Source organism: Rhamphochromis sp. 'chilingali', assembly GCF_963969265.1.
Source record: "Rhamphochromis sp. 'chilingali' genome assembly, chromosome: 19".
In the NCBI taxonomy this organism is placed as follows: Eukaryota; Metazoa; Chordata; class Actinopteri; order Cichliformes; family Cichlidae; genus Rhamphochromis; species Rhamphochromis sp. 'chilingali'.
Genome location: NC_137946.1, coordinates 21371615 through 21395577, shown reverse-complemented (window position 1 = coordinate 21395577; position 23963 = coordinate 21371615). Strand labels below are relative to the sequence as shown.

Genomic DNA, 23963 nt, shown 5'->3' with positions numbered 1-23963 from the left:
GCTCTTACTTGCGTAGCTGCATGACTTGCATGTTGCCCATGTCCTTCATAAGAGCCTCACGTTTACCCAGAACTTCTTTCAACTCCTCAACACGTTTTCTCAATGTCAGGTTGTCCTGTAACCAGCGCTCCTGGACCTAGGATTCATTAAGAAGGTTTAAACTTTTAAAAAGTGCTTGCCGTACTCATGTAGCTAGAGTTAGGCGAATCTAAAATAAAGTTTCTTAACTTCGTTTTAAAGTTACGAAACATGAAACAGTGTTTGCTCTGTTGTCCTGTACCTTTTGAGTGTCTATGTCCTGACGGATGTTTCCCATTTCCTTATTAATTTTCTCCTTGTGCTTCTCAGCTTCATGGAGCTGAGTGTTAGTTTCATGGAGCTCAGACTCTTTTTGCTGCAATGATAGGGTCCGTGAAAGGGTTAAACACATTCAGAAATAATAAAATCAACACATTTACAGTCAAGCTTCTACAGCTAATCTCACAAGAAACAATGCTAAAGTGTTAAAATGAAAAAGTTGGTGTTTCAAAGTTATATAAAATATATGCGTACCTTTTACTCCGAGGCTACAATTCAATATATGTCACAGAATAAATCACTGGGGGTGGGGGTTGTGATGCATCTTGTACAACAATGCCAAACATGTTACCTCTTTATATTCATCTTTGCCCTCATCGACATATTTAGTGATGTCTTTTTCCAAAGTGGTGATCGCCTTTAATTTCTCTTTAATGGAGCTGATCTGTCAGAAACACAGTCAGAATTCAGACTTAGATGAACAGATATTCACAGTTTATTTGTGGCAGAACAAAGGTCTTACAAAAACATAATGCTCTGTCATTATCTATTAATATGTGTGTGTGTGTGTGTGTGTGTGTGTGTGTGTGTGTGTGTGTGTGTGTGTGTGTGTGTGTGTGTGTGTGAAAACTGATAACAAGTAATTGCTCCGTAAATGTAAAGTTCTGTGCTGTTTTTTCATTATAGAGAAAGCACGTTCCAAAAGAGACAAAAGTGAGACTGTGCCCACCTTCTCCTGCCCTTCTTCCTGCTTCTGCCTCTTGCGCTCCAGCAACTCTTGTTTCTCCTGCTGTAGCTTCTCCAGAGTGGCAGACAGAGGGGACAGCTGTTCCTTTGCCTCCTGGTAAACCACAAAGTGGAACAGGAAAAAAAACCCACACACAAAAAAGGGACAACATAGAAAATTTATAGAATTTTTTTTTAAACCATGCAACTAAAAACAAACAATGTTCACCAAACATCTGGTAGCCATATATAATGAATATATAAGACTTGATTGTATGATTATGGTACATTTCTGTTATTTTGTATTAAGAGTATGAGAATAAAGTGTGAAACATTTTAATCTTCATGTGAATATAAAATATGTAAGCACAAAAAAAAAATAAAAAAAAAATACCCTGATGTCTCTGGTCAAGGATTGGATCTCAGTGGTGAACTCGGCACACTGCTCCTCCAGCTGCTGCTGTTTCTGCATGTCACTGCTCAGCTGGAGCTTTTCTGCTCGTGTCTCATTCACTGCACTTCTAAGCATCTGTATCTGTTCCTGCTGGTCCTGGATCAGCTTACGTTTCAACTCCATCTTGCTGGAAGCTGAAAATATACAAAGAGGTAAAGAGAAAGAAAAAACAACTAGCAACTAGAGACACATCAACAAACCAGCCAGGGACTCATATCACACGATTTCCAGCATCTTTGGTCACTGATGACCGGCAGGGTCAATGCATACCATTTTATTCATGAACAACATGCATACAGCGGTGCAAGCGATCAGTTATATGAGAGTAAATCGCAGGTGGAACAAAAATGTTTTTAACAATAAATCCAATCAGTAACTTAGATGATCGTCAACAGGCTGAACGAGGACATCTTAAAGAAGCTAACAAATGGCTAGCAGCCTCGGTATGAGCAAAGAATCAAAGCAGTAAAACTGTTTAAGCTGTTTCAGTGAGAAAAGTAATCTAGTGTTTGAGCGAAATCAATAAAACAGCCCTTCTCGAATAACTGCTTCTATATCTTCATACCCCCCTCCCAGTCACACTCCTTATGTAGGTCCTCAGAGCATGATAATTGAGCCAAATTCTTAAATTAAAAAAAAGAAAGAAATAAAAGATTTTGAGTGCCAAAGTTAGAAAATTAAGAATGTAAGAGACACAATTTCCCCGTGAATGGATGTGCTTGCTTTGTGTCATCTTACTGGTGTCTAACTTGTGCTGAGTTTCTTGTTTCTCCTGACTGACTTGTTGTGTGGTTCTGGTCAGGTCTACTCCTTGGAGTTTTGCTGCATGCTGAGCGATTTTCCTCTCCACGTCCTTAAGGTCCATCTGAAAAGCAAAAGAAAATCCAAAAAAGGACATTGCTTAAATGGAACTCTAATAACAACATCAATCAACAAGAATAATTTATAGCCAATTAAATATCAGGAAAATAAAGAAGAGAATGAAGAAAGGTGAGAAAACAAAGGCCCACAAAGGTTTAAGCTGGGTAAAGAGAGATCAGGAAAGATATAAGTGCAAGTCCAGAACGACAGGCAGGAGGTTAATACCAGATATCTGTCCATGAGAGAAATGTCCTGCAAGCAGGCCTTGGCAGTTTCTTCCTCAGACATCAGCGTGCCAAGCAGAGTCTCCTGCTCCTCCACGTCACCCTTCAACCTCTCAATTTCTCTATTCACAGTCTGTAGACGGTTTTTCAACTCCGGTAGCTCCTTTTCCTGAAGCTGTACAATGGACTGTCTGAGAGACATGACAATGAAAAGTAAATATACTTTGAAAGTGTGACAGTTATTAAAAACCTGTATGTACAACAATGTCTCCTTTTGACACCTTGTTATTAAAGTCTACAAGCATATTTGGAGGCACATTTTCAAATATCTGTCACAAAACTATGAAAGAAGAGTTTTGGAGTCATGTCGTACGTACACTTGAGTTATTATAATATACAACTGCAGAACACAACAGAATTATTATTCAACATTATTAATAGTTAAAAGACGTCAATCTCCACCCCAAAAAACCAAACCAAACCAAAATAAACCTTAAGGGCATTTGAGCGGATGGTGGGGGTGCGGGGAAAAAAGAAAACTCTTAAACCCCCACAGTTCTCACGATTCATCTTGTGAAAAACCACCTTTTCATCAGTCTCTGTCATAGAAATGGCTGTTAATATGTGTAATCGCTGGGTAGATTTTTCAGATAACGTTCCTGAATGGCTCAAATCACGTATCACTGACAGGAAATTCTTCATCTTTGGCGGAGATTGAGTATCACTCTGTGATGTTCTACACGGCAGTTGTCATTGAAGTTGACAGTAGTTACATTTCTCACATTACTGTACATGTTGCTATTTACCACCCTTATCAGACAGCATAACATTTGTTACCATGACAATGATGTACTGAACTATCTGGCCATACATTTAAATGGTAAATGGCCTGCATTTTGTATAGCGCTTTTCTAGTCCCTAAGGACCCCAAAGCGCTTCACACTACATTCAGTCATTCACCCATTCACACACACATTCACACACTGGCGATGGCAAGCTACATTGTAGCCACAGCTTCCCTGGGGCGCACTGACAGAGGTGAGGCTGCCGGACACTGGCGCCACCGGGCCCTCTGACCACCACCAGTAGGCAAACACGGGGTTAGTATCTTGCCCAAGGATATTTGGCATGCAGGCAGGAGGCAGCCTGGGATCGAACCACCGACCTTCTGATTAGTGGCTGACCTGCTCTGCCACCTGAGCTACAGCCACCCCCATTAACAAAAAGACATTAACAAAAAGATTACTGCATTTTATCTTCATAAATAGATTTTCAGAAGTTTGCTACTACAGTTTTTGACTTTTATGTCCCAAACTGTGGAATAGCCCACCTGAAAACATTAGGAAAACAAACCGCTGATAACTTTGTGAAACTCTTGAAAGCAAACTGTTATGTCTATAATGTCTGTTTTCTGAAGGAGAGGAGAGGAGAGGAGAGAGATAACACACATATAATATAAGATATCCTGTCCCACGACACACAGTGGCCATACTATATGTGCTGAAAGGGGACACCTCTTAAACTAGTGTTTCTACTTAACTTAAGTGGAAACACTCATCAGAGTTAACTAATTTAACTTTATCTAGTGTTTCCACTGTAAAGCTGCACCTACTAATGAGTTTAGCTACATTTAGCTGAGCATTTAATCATCTTATTGCTTCCAAGTTAAAGAGACCTAATAAAAACAAACATCCCTTTTGAGAGACACTTGGCCTACTTCAGTGTCCTGAATTTGAACCACAGGCAGCCAAGACATTTGGTGCATTGCAGGGTCACTGAAGACAGGCTGTGCCTCATATGATAATACAATCAAACGAAAAAGTAATGGCATATCAGATGACTCAGAGGCTCGACTCAGACTCTGGTTGTAGAGATCACAGCTATATAAGGTGAATTAATTAAGTATGCACACATAAAATCAGCTCACATGAACTCATTGGATACATTGTCACACGGCCCTGTAGCAGAATATTCACACCCTTTGAAAGATGGCAGCTGAGAAAAGTTTTTCCATCTCCATTAATAAAACGAAGCAAACATAATGTACAGGCAGCCACAAGGTGGGGCTGAAAACCCTCGAAAAATTTAAGTACGTGACTATTTACATAAGATTATTTGTAAATATGACACTGAAATGTTTTCGTTTTTTGTATACATGTTTCTCTGACTATCATCACACTCACTATAAAAGTTAACATGAAAGGTTGTCCTGACAACAACAAAAAAGTGTCTGTTGGCTTACTAAACTATGTTCATCTCAGAGATTTAACACACACTGTGTGTGTGTGTGTGTGTGTGTGTGTGTGTGTGTGTGTGTGTGTGTGTGTGTGTGTGTGTGTGTGTGTGTGTGTGTGTGTGTGTGTCCGTGTCCAGAATTTAGAACTATGACACTCTAGCTCCATCTACTGGAAAGGAAAGAGAACAAGAGACTGTCCACAGGCTAATTTATTTCCTTGTTAGGAAGAAAAATGGTAACTCTGTAAATTTTGGAAAAATCAATTAAAGATATTTACTTTTATGGTCATTTATTTATTTAAAAAATCAAACTCAGTATAGGAACCTTATGCTACACAGTCCTATAGACTGGTGTTTATCAGTCTATATGCAGTGCTGCTTAAATGCCTTTTGCTTATTACAACTGGGTGACTACAGAAAAGACATCAGGGATTTGTTCTTTGCACTGTTTTATGGTAGAGTTTTAAATTACTATGATGCTAAACAACAACAGTTCTGGTCTTCTATTTTTTATTACTCTTTATTTTTTCAATTTTTTTCTAGTTCTAATATTGTTGAGGGTATCACCTGACATTTGTTTTTACTTGAGTTTAGAAGCAGAAAAAAAAACACTCAAACTCAGATCAGAGACCCCTCTGGTTCAGTACCTCACAGGTTTGAGAGCCATCATCTCATCTTTCTTCCTCTCCTTCCTCTTCAGGTCCTGCTCTGTATTTTTCAGTTTGTCCGGCACCAGGCGTAACTTCGACTGCATGTCGTTGATAACCTCCTGCAGATCAGACTCAGAGGGGAACGTCCGCTGGCACACTGGGCAGCAGGGCTCCCTGTCCTCTGTCAGCTGACTGATGAATTGGGTGTACACTGCTGTGGCTCCAGCTAGCATGGCTATACCAGGACAGGTGCAGAAAGAGAAAATTTATTAATCATTTGCCAATTATTACTAGAAAAGACGCCAACCAACCACACTGTACATTAGGCTTTTAGTTAAAATGGGCATACACACTAAAGTCAAGTAATCACTTCCTTGGTTAACTTACTGCATACCCAGAGAATACATATATAGTTATATTCAATAGGAAATACTTTTCTTGATTGTGTGATGCTTTTGAATATGTCAACCAATTTTAACAAAGTTGATTCACTCGAGATTATAGCGCAGATGGAAAGATGTTGTTACATTAATTTATAATGTAGTCAAACGCACAGAAGATGCATTTAAAGAGCGACACACTGAACCTGTTAAATCCACCCAGCAACACAAAGGATTCTGTATTTCTTTAGAATGAACCTCATCAACCTCTGTAACATCTTATCTACATAAAAGATAAAATGTATATTAATGATGGACATGTTCATCACCTGTTGATCTGCCAAGTTTTAAAGAATAAGTCTGGCACTTTGGCTGTGGCCATCTTGGGTTTTTTTGTTTTTTGTTTTTTTAGACAAGACATGATGATCAAGGACTAATCAATAAGTAGCTACTCTGCTTTATCCTCATTTTTACACTACATTGGGTTATTACAATGAACACCACTATATAAAACGGGAATAACAACTAGCAACTTATTGGGAAAGTAATTATGACAAAGTAAGTTCTATACAACTGGACATTTTGCAGCCAGAGCACTAGTGAAAAAGAGGCATTTTTATAGTTTACAGTTAAGGTCCACACTGCAATTAAGGATCTTGTCAACTCCAAGGTGCCAATTCTAGTTAATTTTTTAGGCCATTAACCTCTTTGTTTGGATATCTTCTCCAGATCTTCTTGCAGTTTGCCCAGGTCCTGGTCTAGATCTTGACTACCACACACATTGAAGAACTTCTCTTCGTCACTGGTTAACTGCTGCTCCTTCTTACGCAGCTCAGCAGAAATGTGACTTTTGTTCTGCTCACTTGAAGCCAAGTCCTTACTGAAATGTAGGAAAAAACAGCAATATAACACCAATCAGTCCCTCTGAAAAACGTCTTTTTAAAAGCATTTTCTTTCATCGTGTGTGTGCTTCAACGTAAATGCATTTTGCTAACTTGAGTTTTGCAAGTCTGTTCCTGGTGCTGTTAATTTCCTTGGACTTGGAATAGATCCAGTCCTCCAGCTCTCTCTTGTTGGGAAAGTGGCCCAGTAAGGACACCAGATCCTCACTGTGACGGGACTTGAACTTGCGTACCTGCTCCTCCTTTTCGCCCTAAAAGATTAAAAGAGCAAACGGAGAAATGAGAGTCTACAGAGAAAGGAAACATGATGTGGCAGCTGGCATAAAAGGGAACGACGAAGAAGGGAGGTTAGAGGTTAGAAAGAAGGTTAGATTACCATGCAGGGTTACTTGGTTTTACTACCACTATAGTACAGTTGGATGAGTTTCTGCAACATTTTTTTAACATCACCTTCGAGGGGGTCAACTCTAAGAAAGGCTGCAGTAATCAACGTTGACTCTTTTTCTTTAACTGTAGATGACATTACCTTATTCTTTTTCAGCATGTCCATCTCCGTGCGTGCAGTCATGTGTGTGTTGAGCGTCTCCATCTCTTGATCTAGCCGTCTCTGTTTGCGGTCAAGTTCAGCTTTTTCTCTCTGGAGCTCCGAAACCTCAGCCTTCAGCTCTTCCACGTTGGAGTTCTGGATTGCACTCTGCAGCTCACGCTCCTGAACAGGAAAACAAACATTGAAAAAAATGGCATCAATTATACAACAAAAGACCACAGTGTGTCAGCAGTATAGTTCCAGTTAAACTTTCTATGGCAGAAATTTTAAAACTTCATTCACAAAAATGATAATAACAAATCGCAGGAATAATGCACAACTGTTTGACAAAAAAATTTCTGAACATTATGCAAACAATCTCTTCGAGAAAGCTCAGGAAATGTATATCTCTCTGTCTTACTCCCTTTCTGTGTGTCCTCTCTGTTATCTGTTATTCGAGTGTAGAGCAGGGCGATATGACCAAAAATATTTATCACTATATACATTTGAAAATTTGCGATAACGATATAACTGACGATATAATTGACACTAGACAAAATACTTTACGACTCCACAATTTTATTAGTGCAAAAAAAAAAACAACATCAATATATTTTTACTTAAACAAGCAGCTGTTTTTTTATGTGCATTAAAGTTATATAAATATTTAACAGTACAAATGCAAATTCCTTACTGACAGTTTAACCAAAAGGCATTTCCAGTGGAAATTGGCCGACATATCCTCAGCATAACCATGTAGAATATCCACAAAACTTAAAAAGAGGTTATACACACACACACACACACACAATACGGTAATATTATGTTGAAGCACAGTACGTATCACTCCGCGAGGCTCCTGCCTACGATAGCCGTAATGTTCCGACAACCCATCAAGCGGTGCGGGTTCGTAGCTTAGCAAAGTTGTACTAAAACATTTGACAGATTTTCGAGCACCGTGTATGACATAAAATCGTTTCGAGGTCAGTAAACACAACCAGAAGTCATACATAAGGCACACGGGATAATAAGGGGCACTGTCAATTTTCAGAAAAATCAAAGGATTGATTTTAAGTGTGCCGTATTTTCCAAAAAACACGGTAATAACGACGGCCTGCTAGCATGCTCTACCAAAAATAGCGCTTTGTGGTGTATCTGACGGACGAAAGCCAAACCAGTTCCACACTGAAGTTGCAGCATTTTTACAAACCAATTCTGGTTCATCCGTTTCATTCAATGATCTGCTTTCGGCCTTCTCATTCTCCGTCGCCGAAATGCTTTTTCCGCCATGTGCGTATGAAAACAAAGGCACTGCCCTATTCGAGTGTTATCACCATTACTGACAAAACATCAAGTTACAACCTGAGCATTGTTACTTCTTTGTCTGGTGTGAATAAAGAGTCAAACATGCTACAAATTAAAAACATTTTTTGAGGGAATGTGTAGGGAGGGCACCAACATCTTTTTCCAGAATAACTGTGTGTAGGTTCACATGCTCTGTGTGCCCCAAACAAAGTGTAATCCTTAATATGGAATTCTGCAAATTAACCAAAAAACAACCACCTTTTAAAATTCACAGCAAAACAAAATACTCTCACCACTTTAGCCAATTCATTTTCCAGATCCTGCAGTCGAGTAGACGAACCCTCCAGCCTCTGCAGCTCTGCTCTGACACTCCTCAGTTCTTGCTGCTTCTTTCCCTGCATGTCTCTCTTCAGCTCCACTGTTCTCTCCAGGCCAGTTTTCTTATCCCTCATTTCATCAATAGACTGCTGCTTCTGCTGCTCCTTTTCCTGCAGATCAACCTTATGACACAAAAGCAAACGCAGGAATAAGGCACCATGAACATGACCTGCATATTTATTTTTAATTGCACAGTCCAAAATTCACGAGTGATGTAAAAACTTCTGTGAATATAGTAAGAGTGGAATTTTCAGTGGCTTCTTGTGTTCAGTAGTTAAAATCTTTCACAAAAGAGAAAGCTGCACATGAAATGTCAACATCGTCTTAACAGTTTCTGTCTATATTACTGAATGTTTTATGGAAAAACCTTCTAAGACACTAGTGAATAATAAAGATATATTTATGTATTAAGAGTCTCTGCAGATGATCAGACAGAGAGAAAACAATAGCACTGCTTAACAGCATTAACCAGAAATGAAAAAATGAAAATATTTAAAAGAATTCTTGTCCATTTTGTTTTTCAACTCTGTTTGTAAATAACATGAATTCAGGAAAACTCTTGGTTTTTTATTTCAACTGAGAATTTCTTACCATAACTTGGCCAAGTGTCCCTTTTTCCTGCTCCAGTCTCTGCGTTACGTGACGATGAAAGCTCTCAAGCTGAAGAGCAGTGAAGGGTGGTCGGTCATAGCCCTCCATCTCCAGGTAGGTTGACAGAGAGCGAACCTGTGTGGGAAAGGGGAGGAAAAATATACCAACATGTGTGATTTGTTCAAGGAACAACCTAACATTCGCTTGACACTGCTGTGATGAAATTTTCCTAGTCTCTGTCACTCGATTATATTCATTTAAAGCCTCCATTACAACAACTGCGACTGTGCCCCCATTACCTGAGTGTCACGTTTCCTGATGTTTTGTGTATGGTGGTCAGCTTCCGACTGTAGACGACCTGGGAAGAAGGAAAAACAAAAGCAAAATAGGTGTAAGAAGCTAGTCTTGTACTAAAGAAAAATAAAGTTTATGCTGAAAAAAATAGCCTTAATAATATGAATATTTTCAGCTTAATCATTTATTTAGCATTGAGTGTGATATTCTGCCAGAATGCTGGAATATATTCAATCGTGCGTGTGCTTTCACATTCAGATACAGATGTTTAGCTACCCTGGTAGCACCAGGTGTACAGCTGTGGGTACCTTGTTCACCCAGAAGTTCAGCTTTGATTCTGTTGAGTCTCTGACACTCTCTGCCAGCTCTCTCCAGCTCCTTCTGGCACTCGGTCAGCCTTCGCTCCTTCTCCCTCACCGTCCCCTGGTGGTTCTGGTAAATGTCCTGCAGCTCCTCATCTGAACCCTGAAACACCTGCCACACACAGTAAACTGGTTTCAGAGTGGCTCACCGAGTGTAATTAATATAGACATTTGGACCTGCTTTTATAAATGCTTTAAAATAAAAACAGTATATAGTGGTAATAAATTTGGTCTTTCAGTCATAAATCTGCCCCAATTGCTCTGGTTCCATATAGTTCAAAGTCCTGATACTGTTAACTATAGGAATAGATCCCATCACCCAACAAACAGAAGTGAAAAGATAGAGTAGTCATGCTAGCCAAAGGTTAACTGGCTCATTGTTAAGTTAAACAATCTCATTCACCCTCTGTAGCTTTTTTTTTTTAATTTTTATTAGTTCCTCACTGAAGATAATGACACATCATACAAAGTGGACTCTAGAGTACAATGAGGCAACTGCTAAGCTTTTCCTGCAGAAGAAAATTAGCCTGTGTGGCAAAGTCTGGCATATTTACATGAATACATAAATATAATTAAGCCTATTATAAGGGAGAAAAACATTAATAATACAACCTCATTAACTTTGATCATGCATTTTATTATTTATCTCATACTTAATTTTTCAGTCTTTTTCATCCCGGCATTCCTCCTTTACGAAAAGTTGTCATTCCTAATTGTTCTTCTGCTTTAGGTTTTTCATCACAAAATAAAATAAAAAAATATATATATACTACGTATATTATCAAATTACCTGCTCCATTGTTTCCTCCAGCTCCTTATTGTCCTCCTCCATCTGTTTCTTCCTGCTGTCTAAAGCCTTGATCTCATTATCTAGCTTCATCACTTTCCCGAGTTTAAGGTCAATATCCATCAGTCGATTCTGAAAAAGACGATTACCATTATACCTTAAATATTATTGTGCTATAAGCTTTATTCAGCTGATTCAGTGAATGAAGTTACTTAAAGCATTACTGGTTGTTCATTTGCAGTGAAATACAATAAACTTGTAACAGACTCCTACAGGGATGTATTTGCAGTGAAATATAAAAAATATATTTGGTCAGTTGATTTAATAAGAATAAGATATTTAAGTTATTTTATCCCCTTCCAAGGTGCTCATTGCACCCATATGCTTTGACACAGGATTAAAAAAAAAAAAAAAAACTTTTAATCATAGCACACCCAAATAATTTATCCGTGTTCCTCAACTTCTTCCACTCAAGAAGAAATACTTGCAAGGTTTGAAATCTGCTTGCACCACAATATGTATGCATGTATACATACACTTCATTAGGTAAACCTCTTGCACTGCTCAGTGGCACAAGTATGTAACCAGCAAATCGCATGGCAGCAATGCATTTAGACTTAGACACATTCATTGCAGACACAGTCAAAACAGCCTGGTGAAATTTAAACTGAGCTTCAGAATGGGGAAGAAAGGTGATGATGATGGTCTGAAAAAGAGAAAATCTCCAGAGATCGGCAGTTCTCTGGCTTAAAATGCCTTTTGATGTAAGCGGACAGAGGAGACTGACTGGATTGCTTCCAGACAACAATAACTTAAATAACCACTCGCCAAGATTTTCTTGGCACATTTTGGACTCCATTGTAACAATTGAGCATCGTTTAAACACCACCGCCTCTCTGAGTGCTGATCATATCCATCCTTTTATGACCACAGCGTGCCCATCTTCTGATGGCTGCTTCCGGCAGGATAACACACACTGTCACAAAGCTCAGATCTTCTCAAACTGGCTTACTGAACATGGCAATGAGTTCAGTCAAATGGCCTCCACCGTCATCAAATCTCAACCCAACAGAGCACCTTTGGAATGTGATGGGATGGAAGCTTGGCCTCATGGATATGCAGCCAACAAATAAATAAATACACAAAACACACATACACCAGCCCACCTCAAGCGGCTCAATCTGGTTCTCTATCTGCTGGACGCTGGCTTTTGAGGCCATCAGTTGGGCTTCCTTGGTGTCCACAGTTTCTCGAATTTGCTGGGCCTTCTCCTTGTTCTGCTTCAGGTAGCGCAGCTCCACCTGACACTCTTTGACTGTCTGACTCTGTTTGAGTCGCAGCTGACGCATTGTCTCTAGAGCTTTGATATACCTGATCAGGAGAGAGAAATTGACATTAACAGAAATTCCTTTTAGGCTAAAACTGGGTAATGCAACACTTGTGTCGTCCATTTACTTGGTTGCAGCAAAAATGGAGTCAAATTTGTCTTTGAGTGCTTTTCCCTCACTAAGGGGCCAGTTAGACTCTTCTTGGTGGCAGAAGATGACATGATTTAGGACAGGCTTCGACACACCCAATGCAGAAATCATCTCCCGGTCCAGCTCACCACACTTAGAAGACAAGCTGACTTTCTCACCATCTCTGGATGAATTATAATAGACAGTCACATAAGAAAAAGGTCAGGAAACCTTAGTATACAATCCACAAATATTTCTCTTTTTTTTTTTACTTTAAACAAAACTTTACATAAGAAACATAAGATTTTGGCTTACTTCCATCTGGTAATGACCTGCTCTAAGCTTTTGAAGGTGTAGCTTTTTGCCTTCTGAGTGCATGACATAGAGCGTTGGATGGTCACTTTCTCTCCATTGACATCTGAGAATAAGAGGCGAATTTGAGCACGCACATCCGTCTCATGGGCATCCTGGAATCATATGAACATCGCTATACGTGAATAAAGGTGAAAAAATCATCCAACAAGGACCTGAAGAAGATGTAAAGGCTAAGACTGAATTTTAACATGTTCAGAAAATGCTAAATTTGAGAAATCATAACAATTCTTAAGGTATGAAGACAAACTAAACCTGATAAAGATATTTAGCACCAAGCAGTTAGGAGTTTTATTGTCATTTTCACAAGTGACTTAAATCAGGCTTTTTCACACACTTCATCCCTTGCTTATGTTTTCTAGTATTAAATTTGCATTTAAAACATATAAAATATTACAAATACACAAACAAATCTGTTGCAAAAAGTAATTTCAGATGCATGCCACACATTATGAGTCTTAAGTGTACCACTGCAGTCAGAAATAGAGAAATGTACTTTTAGTTCAACACAAACAAACCTTTGGATCATGAACAAATGCACCTCCTTTAGATCCAGGGGGAAGTTCTCCAGATGTTGCATACTTTAGGCATTCAATAATAGTCTGAAAGCATCAAAAAGAAATGAATACATGACAGCAGCATTTATCATTCTGGAATATTATTCTTCAACTTCCTGTAAGCCTTTGGAAAATACAAAAAGTGCTATGTCGACCCTTGTGTTCGCTGTCATGTTTCGATAAGTCAAGTATTGCTTTTGTCAGAAATGCTTTCGTACTGTTTTCCCTGCTCCATTGGGTCCGACCAGAACAGTCAGAGGAGTGAAGAAAGAGATGACTTGTTTGTCTTTATCCTCAATCCCAAAGCTCCTCACCCCCAGGATGCTCATCTTGTCGATCTTTGACATTTTTGCTTTCTGAAAGAGAAAAGAAGGAGAGGTGATGAAAATAAGACACACAGGGATTCTCTTCCCTGTGAGTCAACGAAATATAGTAGGAGTGACAGATTATTGGTTTCTTATTGGCAGTAGCCACATTAACAAACAGGTCTTATCAAAAGAATAACTAACATCAGATGATGTGCTCGCTGCAGCGTTTGTGGTTTTCAACTGTTATCAGTTTGTGCTGCGTAACCACTAATCTACACTGACAAGTCTTTCAGCAAAACAAACCTTCCGCTATAATATTTGATGACTTAAAAAGACCTGAGCTGAAAACTGGAATCTTTACCTGTTATGCTAATTAATTTCTTCAACAACAGACTATAATAAAGCTTAACTACAGAGTTAGCGGTGATTAATTATTTCAAAGGTGCTTCGGCGTTCAATAAACTGAAATAAATATTCTTTTAGGATACATTTAAATAAAGTAGCTATCTTAGTAACATGTACCCGACGTTCAGTATATTGGGTATATCTGGAAAGCTGGCAGAACAAAGTACTTACTAAGTGTTGGTTAACTCAGGAGGCTAGCTTTCATGCTACGTCGCAGTGTTTTTAGCAGTTAGCGCCACACTGACCCACAGCAGCGTGACACAGGGTTTAATTTCGCTCACAACAGTAGTGTACAGCCACAGATACGACGTGAATTCAACTCACAACAGACAATTTTTACCCCCGTGCAACTCGGACATGTAACTACAGTTTTCGCGCTGCTTGGGAAGGAGGCAGCGTGAGAGAGGCAGAGGCTGACTTCCGGGAGGAGGAACGTCAATATAGAATATGAACATAGAGCGGCAAGCTTACGCCATAGATCTGTCCATCTGTAGCCCGTGTTTGTGTTTTATTCTGCAAGTTACAGTATGGTCGAAAGTTCTTAAAGTTAGTTATTAGTTTCATTAGTTAGAATATGTTTGTTTCTTTTGCAAACGTTTCACCCTTTTTAAAGTAGTTTCCCTTTTGCAGTTATTTTTTTTTATTGTGCAAATGTTTAATTTCATTGTATTTTTTGTAGTTTTTAATTATCATTTAAGTAATAACTTTTTTTACTCGTTTTATCACAACATGGGGGTATTTGTTCGATTCAAATATCTGGAACGGATGTAATATCTGGAACAGAGGTGTCAAACATAAGGCCCAAGGGCCAGAATCGGCCAAAACAAAGACTCCAATCCTGCCCGCTGGAGTGCTTTGGAAAATGTGACTTTTAACTGTAGGTCTTACACCTTTTCATGCTGATAGGCCTCTCCCACAGCCATACTACACTAAAGTAATTAAGTAATAGATCAAAAATTACATTACAGAAAATAAATTGTTTTCACTATATAAATATAGACTTTTTTTTTTCAATGTGTCCACAGTAAAAATAAAAATGTAATTGTACATATTTATTTCTTAATTTAAGCTTTTTGCTGACAGATTTCTTTCATTTTGTACGTCAGCATTTCTTCATTGTGTAGAAAAACAAGCTGCTGTAGCAGTTGCACTTGCTTTTCTTTAACTAAGATATCTCCAAGATTAAATATGCAATGAAATTTCTATACAGTGACAGAAAGGAAAGTTTCACTTTTCTGGTCATCTTAAGATTAAAATGGGCTGCATGTGGCCCATCATGTAAAATGAGTTTGATATCCACGACCTAGAACAAGGCTGAAAACACTTTTTTAAACGTTTGTTTTATATCTGTGCAGTGTAGTTTTAGTTACTTTTCCAAACCGTGTTTGTTTTCAGTTAACTAGTTTTATTTGATTACTCGGAATATAAAAACATTGCTATACACTGAATGAGTTCATCCTTTCTCCACACAGGACATAACTTTCTCTTCTTCTTTCAGCTGCTCGCTTTAGGGATCGCCACAGCAGACCATCTGCCTCCATCTCACCTTTTCTTTAGCATCCTCCACTTTCAAACTAACCCTCCTTCACATTTACATCCATAAACCTGGCTGCTACATGTTTTCCATTACATCTGCTTTCACTCCAGTGCACATGTCCAGACCATCTCAGCCTTGCCTCTCTAACTTTGTCTCCAAACAGCTCAACCTGAGCTTTCCCTCTGATCTACTCATGTCCATTTTGGTCACTCCCATTAAAAATTTTAGCATATTAGCAGCTCTGCCTTCTTTTTTTTTTGTAGGTGTTACCATCTTCAAACCATATATCACAGCAGGCCTCACTGCTATCTTGTAAAACATTCCTTTCACTCTTGCTGTTGTCCTTCTGTCAGAAATCACCCCTGACACTAATCTCCACACACTCCACCCTGCACTCTCTTCTTCACCTCTCTTGTGCACAGTCTGTTGCTTTTGGATGGTTGACCCCAATTATTTAAACAAAATGACAAAATGACAAAATGCCAGCCTTTTCTGTGCCACTTTCAGTGTTTGTGTTATCTACCATCTAGTATCTGTTTGAATGTTGAAAACATTTTACACCTGCATGGAAACTTTTCTGCAGCTATAACCCCATTCCCACACGTCGCCCTCAGATTCAGAATGAGTAGCTCCAGTCATGTGAATGTATACGTTTTGTCACAATATGTTGAGAGCAGCGTTTCTCCTGGCCCCATTGTGGTGATGTTATCAAAGGATGGAACAATGTTCACTCTTAAAAATAATAAAAAAAAAATCAAGCAAACAATTAAAAAAAAGCTTAGATGTGATATTTATCATTTTGTGGTTATAACTGATTATCCTGTGCTTGTATATTCAGCAACATGTTTAAGTAAACATGCCTTAAAATATGATGTAAGTAGCTACTTAATTTGTTGGTTGTCGCTTTGTAGTACATAGTGTTAAAAATTTTAATTAAAACAAGTTTTTGCATGTAATCAATAACAATATATACATTTTTAGAAAAAAATATAATTATATTATATTATATTATTGAAAAATCCTGGACCGAAATACTTACTATTCCCTGTGACTAAGCTCGATCTGTTCTTCTTCACTAGATATACCACAGGAGGGCAGTGTTAAGTTGCGGAAATTTAAGTGCTGCCCAAGGTTCTCTCTTCTCCTTCTCCCCTCGTCACAGCTTGGCAACCATTTCTTTCAGTATTCCTGTGACAAGATAAAACATAAGACAAACGTAAGATAAATTTGCAGTGAGGAGGTTGGTCACTAGTATCCCAGCCAGTTTGATCAGTTAGGATGCCGATGGTGTTTATTTCTAACATGCTAACATTTCTACATTTAACATCACAAATTAAAATCAGCTGTAATGTAATGTAAAAGCTAAAAGACACATTTTTCCATATTGTAGTCTGGAAGTAAAACTGGACAGAAAACAGATGGCTTCAGAAAAAGAGGGAGAGAAGGAATCTAATTGGAATAAAGGGAGAGGAGTTATTTTCAGCATGTGTTTGGGGTTGAAGAACAGTTTGAAGACATCCGCAGGGACCTGCAGGACTGGTGTTCCCCACCTGCAGCTAACCCCTAAAACCCAAGAACATCATCTCTCTGATGTCCTCTCATTTCCCTCCCCTCTGAAAAACTGCAGCAGACACACACACACACACACACAGACACACACTTACTTCCGCGAACTGCCTTCTGCTTTCAGCCCACTGATTCAGTCCGTCTGTGTTATCAGACTGACTCATTGTGCCTCAATCTGTCCAGCTCCTGGCCTTCTTTCTATTTTCATCCTGTCCTGACATAAAATGCCATGACCTTGTGCCTTGCACTGAACCACTGGAGATCTATCTATCTATCTATCTATATTATATATATATATATATATATATATATATATATATATATATATATATATATATATATATATATATATATATACTCTCAGTGGCAAGGGAACAATAATAAGAGAACAGCACCACCAAGGCTGGAGACGGAGCAATACTGGAAGAGCATATGGGAGAAGGACGCAACCCATAATGGCAATGCTCAGTGGCTAGTGGATCTGAGGGCAGACCACAGCGACCTCCCTGAACAGGGTCCAGTAACCATCACAGTGGCAGATATCCAAGAAAGGGTCTCCAGTATGAAGAGTTGGACAGCACCAGGGCCCGACATGGTTCACGCCTACTGGCTAAAGAAGCTGACTGCACTCCACGAGCGTCTGGCAGCACAAATGAACCAGCTGCTAGTTAACGAGAGACACCCGGAATGGCTAACCGAAGGTCGGACGGTCCTGATCCCCAAGGACCCCAAGAAGGGACCGGTCCCCTCCAACTACCGACCAATAACCTGCCTCAGTACTACATGGAAGCTCCTGTCAGGCATCATATCGGCTAAGATGAACAGGCACATGGGTCAATACATGAGTGGGACACAGAAAGGAATTGGCAAGAATACCAGAGGTGCAAAACACCAGCTACTGGTAGACAGAACAGTCAGCCGAGACTGCAAGACCAGACTGACCAACCTGTGCACTGCCTGGATTGATTACAAGAAGGCCTATGACTCAATGCCCCACAGCTGGATACTGGAATGCCGAGAATTGTACAAGATCAATGGGACCCTAAGAGCCTTCATCAGGAACTCAATGGGGATGTGGCGTACAACACTAGAGGCCAACTCCAAGCCCATAACACAAGTCACCATCAAGTGCGGGATCTACCAAGGAGATGCTCTGTCCCCACTGCTGTTCTGCATAGGCCTGAACCCCCTCAGTGAGATCATTAACAAGACTGGCTACGGATACCGACTACGGAACGGAGCAGTTGTCAGCCACCTCCTGTACATGGATGACATCAAGCTGTATGCCAAGAGTGAACGAGACATCGATTCACTGATCCACACTACCAGGCTATACAGCAATGACATTGGAATGTTGTTCGGACTGGAGAAGTGTAGTCGGATGGTAACAAAGAGAGGGAAGGTAGTCAGAACTGAGGGGATTGAACTACCAGAAGGCAACATTGCAGACATAGAGGACAGTTACAAGTACCTGGGGATCCCGCAGGCAAATGGGAACCATGAAGAGGCTGCTAGAAAGGCTGCAACCACCAAGTACCTGCAGAGGGTCAGGCAAGTCCTGAGGAGTCAGCTGAATGGTAAGAACAAGATCCGGGCCATCAACACGTACGCCCTGCCCGTGATCAGGTACCCTGCTGGGGTAATAGGCTGGCCAAAGGAGGAGATAGAAGCCACTGACATAAAGACAAGAAAGCTCCTTACCATGCATGGAGGGTTTCACCCCAAGTCCAGCACCCTGAGGCTGTACGCTAAGCGGAAGGAAGGGGGCCGGGGACTGGTGAGTGTCAGCACCACAGTCCAGGATGAGACAACGAACATCCAAGAATACATTGGGAAGATGGCCCCAACTGACCGAGTGCTCAGTGAATACCTCAGGCAGCAGAAACCCAAGAAAGAGGAGGAAGACGAGGAACCATCATGGAAGGACAGGCCCCTGCACGGTATGTACCACCGGCAGATAGAGGAGGTGGCTGATATCCAGAAATCCTACCAGTGGCTGGACAAAGCTGGACTGAAAGACAGCACAGAGGCACTAATCATGGCAGCACAAGAACAAGCTCTGAGTACAAGATCCATAGAGGCTGGGGTCTATCACACCAGGCAAGACCCCAGGTGCAGGCTGTGTAAAGATGCCCCAGAGACAATCCAGCACATAACAGCAGGGTGCAAGATGCTAGCAGGCAAGGCATACATGGAACGCCATAACCAAGTGGCCGGCATAGTGTACAGGAACATCTGTGCCGAGTATAACCTGGAAGTCCCGAGGTCAAAGTGGGAGATGCCCCCAAGGGTGGTGGAGAATGACCGAGCTAAGATCCTGTGGGACTTCCAGATACAGACGGACAAAATGGTGGTGGCTAACCAACCGGACATAGTGGTGGTAGACAAACAGAAGGAGACGGCCGTAGTGATCGATGTAGCGGTTCCGAATGACAGCAATATCAGGAAGAAGGAACACGAGAAGCTGGAGAAATACCAAGGGCTCAGAGAAGAGCTCGAGAGGATGTGGAGGGTGAAGGTAACGGTGGTCCCCGTGGTAATCGGAGCACTAGGTGCGGTGACTCCCAAGCTAGGCGAGTGGCTCCAGCAGATCCCGGGAATAACATCGGAGATCTCTGTCCAGAAGAGCGCAGTCCTGGGAACAGCTAAGATACTGCGCAGGACCCTCAAGCTCCCAGGCCTCTGGTAGAGGACCCGAGCTTGAAGGATAATAATAATAATATATAATAATAATAGTGTGGATCAGTGAATCGATGTCTCGTTCACTCTTGGCATACAGCTTGATGTCATCCATGTACAGGAGGTGGCTGACAACTGCTCCGTTCCGTAGTCGGTATCCGTAGCCAGTCTTGTTAATGATCTCACTGAGGGGGTTCAGGCCTATGCAGAACAGCAGTGGGGACAGAGCATCTCCTTGGTAGATCCCGCACTTGATGGTGACTTGTGCTATGGGCTTGGAGTTGGCCTCTAGTGTTGTACGCCACATCCCCATTGAGTTCCCGATGAAGGCTCTTAGGGTCCCATTGATCTTGTACAATTCTAGGCATTCCAGTATCCAGCTGTGGGGCATTGAGTCATAGGCCTTCTTGTAATCAATCCAGGCAGTGCACAGGTTGGTCAGTCTGGTCTTGCAGTCTCGGCTGATTGTTATATATATATATATATATATATATATATATATATATATATATATATATATGTGTATATATATATATGTATATATATATATATACACACACATATATATATACACACACATATACACACACACACACACACATATATATATATATATATATATATATATATATATATATATATATATATATATATATGAAAGGCCTTATCTTACCTAATCCTATTATAGCACCCTAACTTACTGAGATATGATGGAAAAGCACAAAAAACCTGGAGAAGAGGTTGTAGAGAGGAAGAAAGTAAATGAACTGATATAATAAAAGCAGCAGCTATATTTTTCTGCTCAGTAAATAAATAAATAAAATCAATAAATAAAACATTTTGATATGACGGTCAACATCAGTCGCCATTTCACAAGCCAGACTGACAGACCCGCCTTTCCGTGAACCGTCTGTTTTTGACATTTTAAAAATTGTCTCACAAAAAAAGAAATTTCATTAAATCTTTGGGGACTTGGTGCTGCCCACTCACTGGAAAGCTTCTTGAAATAGAGAAAGACAAAAAGGAGAAAAGCTCCTAGAATCGGTGAGGCGTCAAGTGTCCAAAAAAAAAAAAAAGTGTGTTTTGTCAGTCTGAATGCTGTGTGATGGAACCAAATTATACATTAAGTAATCTATACATTAGACATTTTCAAAAAGAATCTTCCTCTGTGATCTTTACACTTGTTTCGACCTTACTAGTGCTCTGAGGATGGACCATTTTGGTCAGTGGCCTTAAGAGTGTTCTGAGACAAAAATAGGAACACATTCTGAAAAAGCAACATTTTCCCATCATCTTACCAGCATCCAATGAATAGTGACTTGTCCTCTTCTTGCCACCCTCAGCCTCACTTTTTCTACTGTTTCTTTCTACATGTATTTTTAACTTACAGTGTAGACAGAAACCCCTTTCAAAACCAAGGGGGGAAAAAAATCACGTCATTTAAATCGTACCTCTGTGGTGCATGTGTTACATTTTCAAATACACAGTTAATCGTCTCCCAGCTTGATATCTACAGTACATTTGAGTCTCTTTGTCAGACTGTGACAGTGTCAGAGAGACATTTTTGACTGTTTTACTTCTCATGGCATGCTGAGGGCTTTATAACATGAGCCCTGGCATGCAAACGCTTTTTTTTTTCTTATTTATGATTTCAAAATCCCGGTATTTGTGCATATCCATCACAGCACCTCCCACACAGTCAGGATTTGTCAAAACGACTTTTAGTTTCACTGGAGGAGTCTGTCTATAAAAATCACTTGATGGGTTTCAGGTAAGGGGAAGAAATAAAAATAGAAAAAGAGCAAAAATATTTATGTTTTTGCGTTAAAAAGTAACAATCAATCGATCTCTTTGACTTTTTCTATTGGTAAGGCCTCATAACATTTTAAGGATAACATTAAAGGGTTTTGTCTTTCATCCCTCCATTCACAGTACACTTTTTGAACTTCACTTTGCTAATTTTGGCTAACACAAACACAAATACTCCCTTGACATAGTCTGACGTTTTCCTTCTTTTTTTTTTCTTTTTTGTTGTTCTTCAGTAAAGACTCTGCCCTTTGTCTTCATGCATGGCTACACATTTATCCACTCAGTTTGGGTCAAAAAGGCAGGAAAGGACATGACTGATGACAGGATTAAATATTATGTAAGGTAAAAAGAGGAAACGGCTAGGCTGTCCCCAGCTGAACATACCTTTTCTAACAAAGACAGACAGAGTTCAAAGGTGATTTTTGAACTGTTTTTCATAGCTTCTTAACTTTTATACCGGTTCCAAATAGCAACACCTGATTGTTGAGTCCAAAGCTCCAAAGAAAGGGCAGCAACATGCTGTATGTGAAGACACATAGACAGAGAGTGACACTGTGTAGTGATACACACAAATTAGTCAGCATAGTTATCAGGGCTGATAGTCGCTTGCTTGTGGTTATTGTGCAGGCACTACACAGCTTTATAGCTCTGTACTTGGTGTGGGTGACAGCTACACTTATTTGTGGGATTTTGTCAGCTGAAGCACTTCTGAAAGTGCTTCAGCTGACAAAATTGGGGAAAGTAAAAATATAAAGAGCAATCTTCACCATAGTGTCGCATTTTAACTCTATATGTCTTTGTCATTCTCATGGCCCAGTTCTGCTTTTCAAATGCAAAAGAATAAATGGTAGACAAATTAATTGCTCATCGTATTTTACTTCAGGGATTTCTGTTTTTGCAAACCTGAACACTACATTGTCAAAGAAAAGGGGTCCTGCATCACTCCTGTAACCCAGCTGCAGCACCATAATGTTATAATCAATGTCTATATGGGGATCAAAGCATTTTTTTAAGGCAGACTTGAAATAATGTGAATCTATATTGAATTTTTTTCTCTACTTGTCTAATATTTGTTTATTTGTTTAAAGCCAAGCTTAGGAACAAATACACAATATCCAATTGCTGGAAACAGCAAAAACTTTTCAAAATTATGTTTATTAAAAAGAAAAACAAACTGGGAATGAAAAGTGAACTATTTAAGCAAAAAAAAAAAAAATCATCTCAGAAGACACAGAGTGTAATACCAGAAGAAAAGGATCGAGTCCACTAAGAAATGAAAAGGAGAAAATTCAAAGGTGTTTGTGAAGAGTTCATTTAAAGTTCTTTTACAGCACTTCTGTAGGTTTCTACGATAAACTGTAAGTGGCTTGTGCTGTTTACTGATGCAATACATGCTATCAGTTTCTACCCACTCAACATATTTGCACACTTTAATTTCATCTCTGTATTTCAGAGATGTCCTTTGCATCCCAATAAGTCAAATCCATAACTGAAGAATAAATAGGCCTTGCTGGACCATTTGTTTTGGTCTGCATAGCAATTACACGCTTCTTACTAAGCAACTGCTTGTCTGCATGCTTTTAGGCCCTTGGGTGTGTTACCACTCCTGGTGACGTTCTAATCATTAGGGCAAGAGGAGTTCATCGATTTTGAACCAAGTAATTATGAGAACGGAGAAAGATTGGTGGCTATAAACAAGTGAAATTAGTGAAGAGGATGGGAATAATGAAAATGGGCGTGGGTGAGTAACAGTAATGAGGTCACAGAGTGTCCTTCCTGTATGTCTGCAGGCTCATGTCCAGTCAGATATCTTTTTTTCCATTCCCTAGAAATTACTTTGTACATTAAAACAATGAAGCATAACCTAAAAATCTGCTTAAGGACATATAATGAGCAGCTGCATCTGATAAACCTTGTGTGCATGCTTTATTTAGGTGGGCTAATTATCGACATTTGCTTCACAATACAATTGACTATTCAGTGCTCGCACACTGGCACACCTGTATCAGACAGAACTGTTATTTATCATAGCTGCAGCTGCGTTTATCCCACAGAGACACTTTCATGAAAAGGTCTATCCAAGCAATTCTGTGCTCATACAGAAGGGTTTTGAATATGGCCCTTTGTCAAAGCAGTTAGCCACATAACATTTGGCATCATGGCAAAATTGCCAGTAAAGAAGCACTTTCTCATCTGATGATAAAGGGGAAGTTGATAAAGCATCTTGGATGAAAGGATCAACTTCATTCTGTTCTTGTTATAGCCAAGGAGCTTAGAAAAAGCCAAGTACTTGGTAGAACA

At 39.8% G+C, this 23963-nt stretch overlaps 1 protein-coding gene across 2 annotated transcripts in view; it reads right to left on the bottom strand.

Annotated features, from left to right (window-relative positions):
* The window catches only part of rad50 (RAD50 homolog, double strand break repair protein), a 32522-nt gene extending 18034 nt beyond the window's left edge, over nucleotides 1-14488 (bottom strand). For both annotated transcript variants that reach the window (XM_080867518.1, XM_080867517.1), the window contains exons 1-22: nucleotides 14243-14488; nucleotides 13577-13714; nucleotides 13320-13403; nucleotides 12745-12896; nucleotides 12428-12613; nucleotides 12139-12343; nucleotides 10976-11104; nucleotides 10132-10297; nucleotides 9829-9887; nucleotides 9530-9664; nucleotides 8854-9060; nucleotides 7256-7438; nucleotides 6823-6980; nucleotides 6532-6707; nucleotides 5445-5682; nucleotides 2564-2753; nucleotides 2216-2342; nucleotides 1418-1611; nucleotides 1028-1138; nucleotides 650-742; nucleotides 281-394; nucleotides 9-136 (exon numbers count right to left, since the gene is read on the bottom strand). In XM_080867518.1, the coding sequence (XP_080723644.1) occupies nucleotides 9-136; nucleotides 281-394; nucleotides 650-742; nucleotides 1028-1138; nucleotides 1418-1611; nucleotides 2216-2342; nucleotides 2564-2753; nucleotides 5445-5682; nucleotides 6532-6707; nucleotides 6823-6980; nucleotides 7256-7438; nucleotides 8854-9060; nucleotides 9530-9664; nucleotides 9829-9887; nucleotides 10132-10297; nucleotides 10976-11104; nucleotides 12139-12343; nucleotides 12428-12613; nucleotides 12745-12896; nucleotides 13320-13403; nucleotides 13577-13705 (3164 nt within the window). In that variant the 5' untranslated portion in view covers nucleotides 13706-13714; nucleotides 14243-14488. The remainder of the gene's footprint in view (nucleotides 1-8; nucleotides 137-280; nucleotides 395-649; nucleotides 743-1027; nucleotides 1139-1417; nucleotides 1612-2215; nucleotides 2343-2563; nucleotides 2754-5444; nucleotides 5683-6531; nucleotides 6708-6822; nucleotides 6981-7255; nucleotides 7439-8853; nucleotides 9061-9529; nucleotides 9665-9828; nucleotides 9888-10131; nucleotides 10298-10975; nucleotides 11105-12138; nucleotides 12344-12427; nucleotides 12614-12744; nucleotides 12897-13319; nucleotides 13404-13576; nucleotides 13715-14242) is intronic.
* Between the last annotated feature and the right edge of the window lie 9475 nt (nucleotides 14489-23963).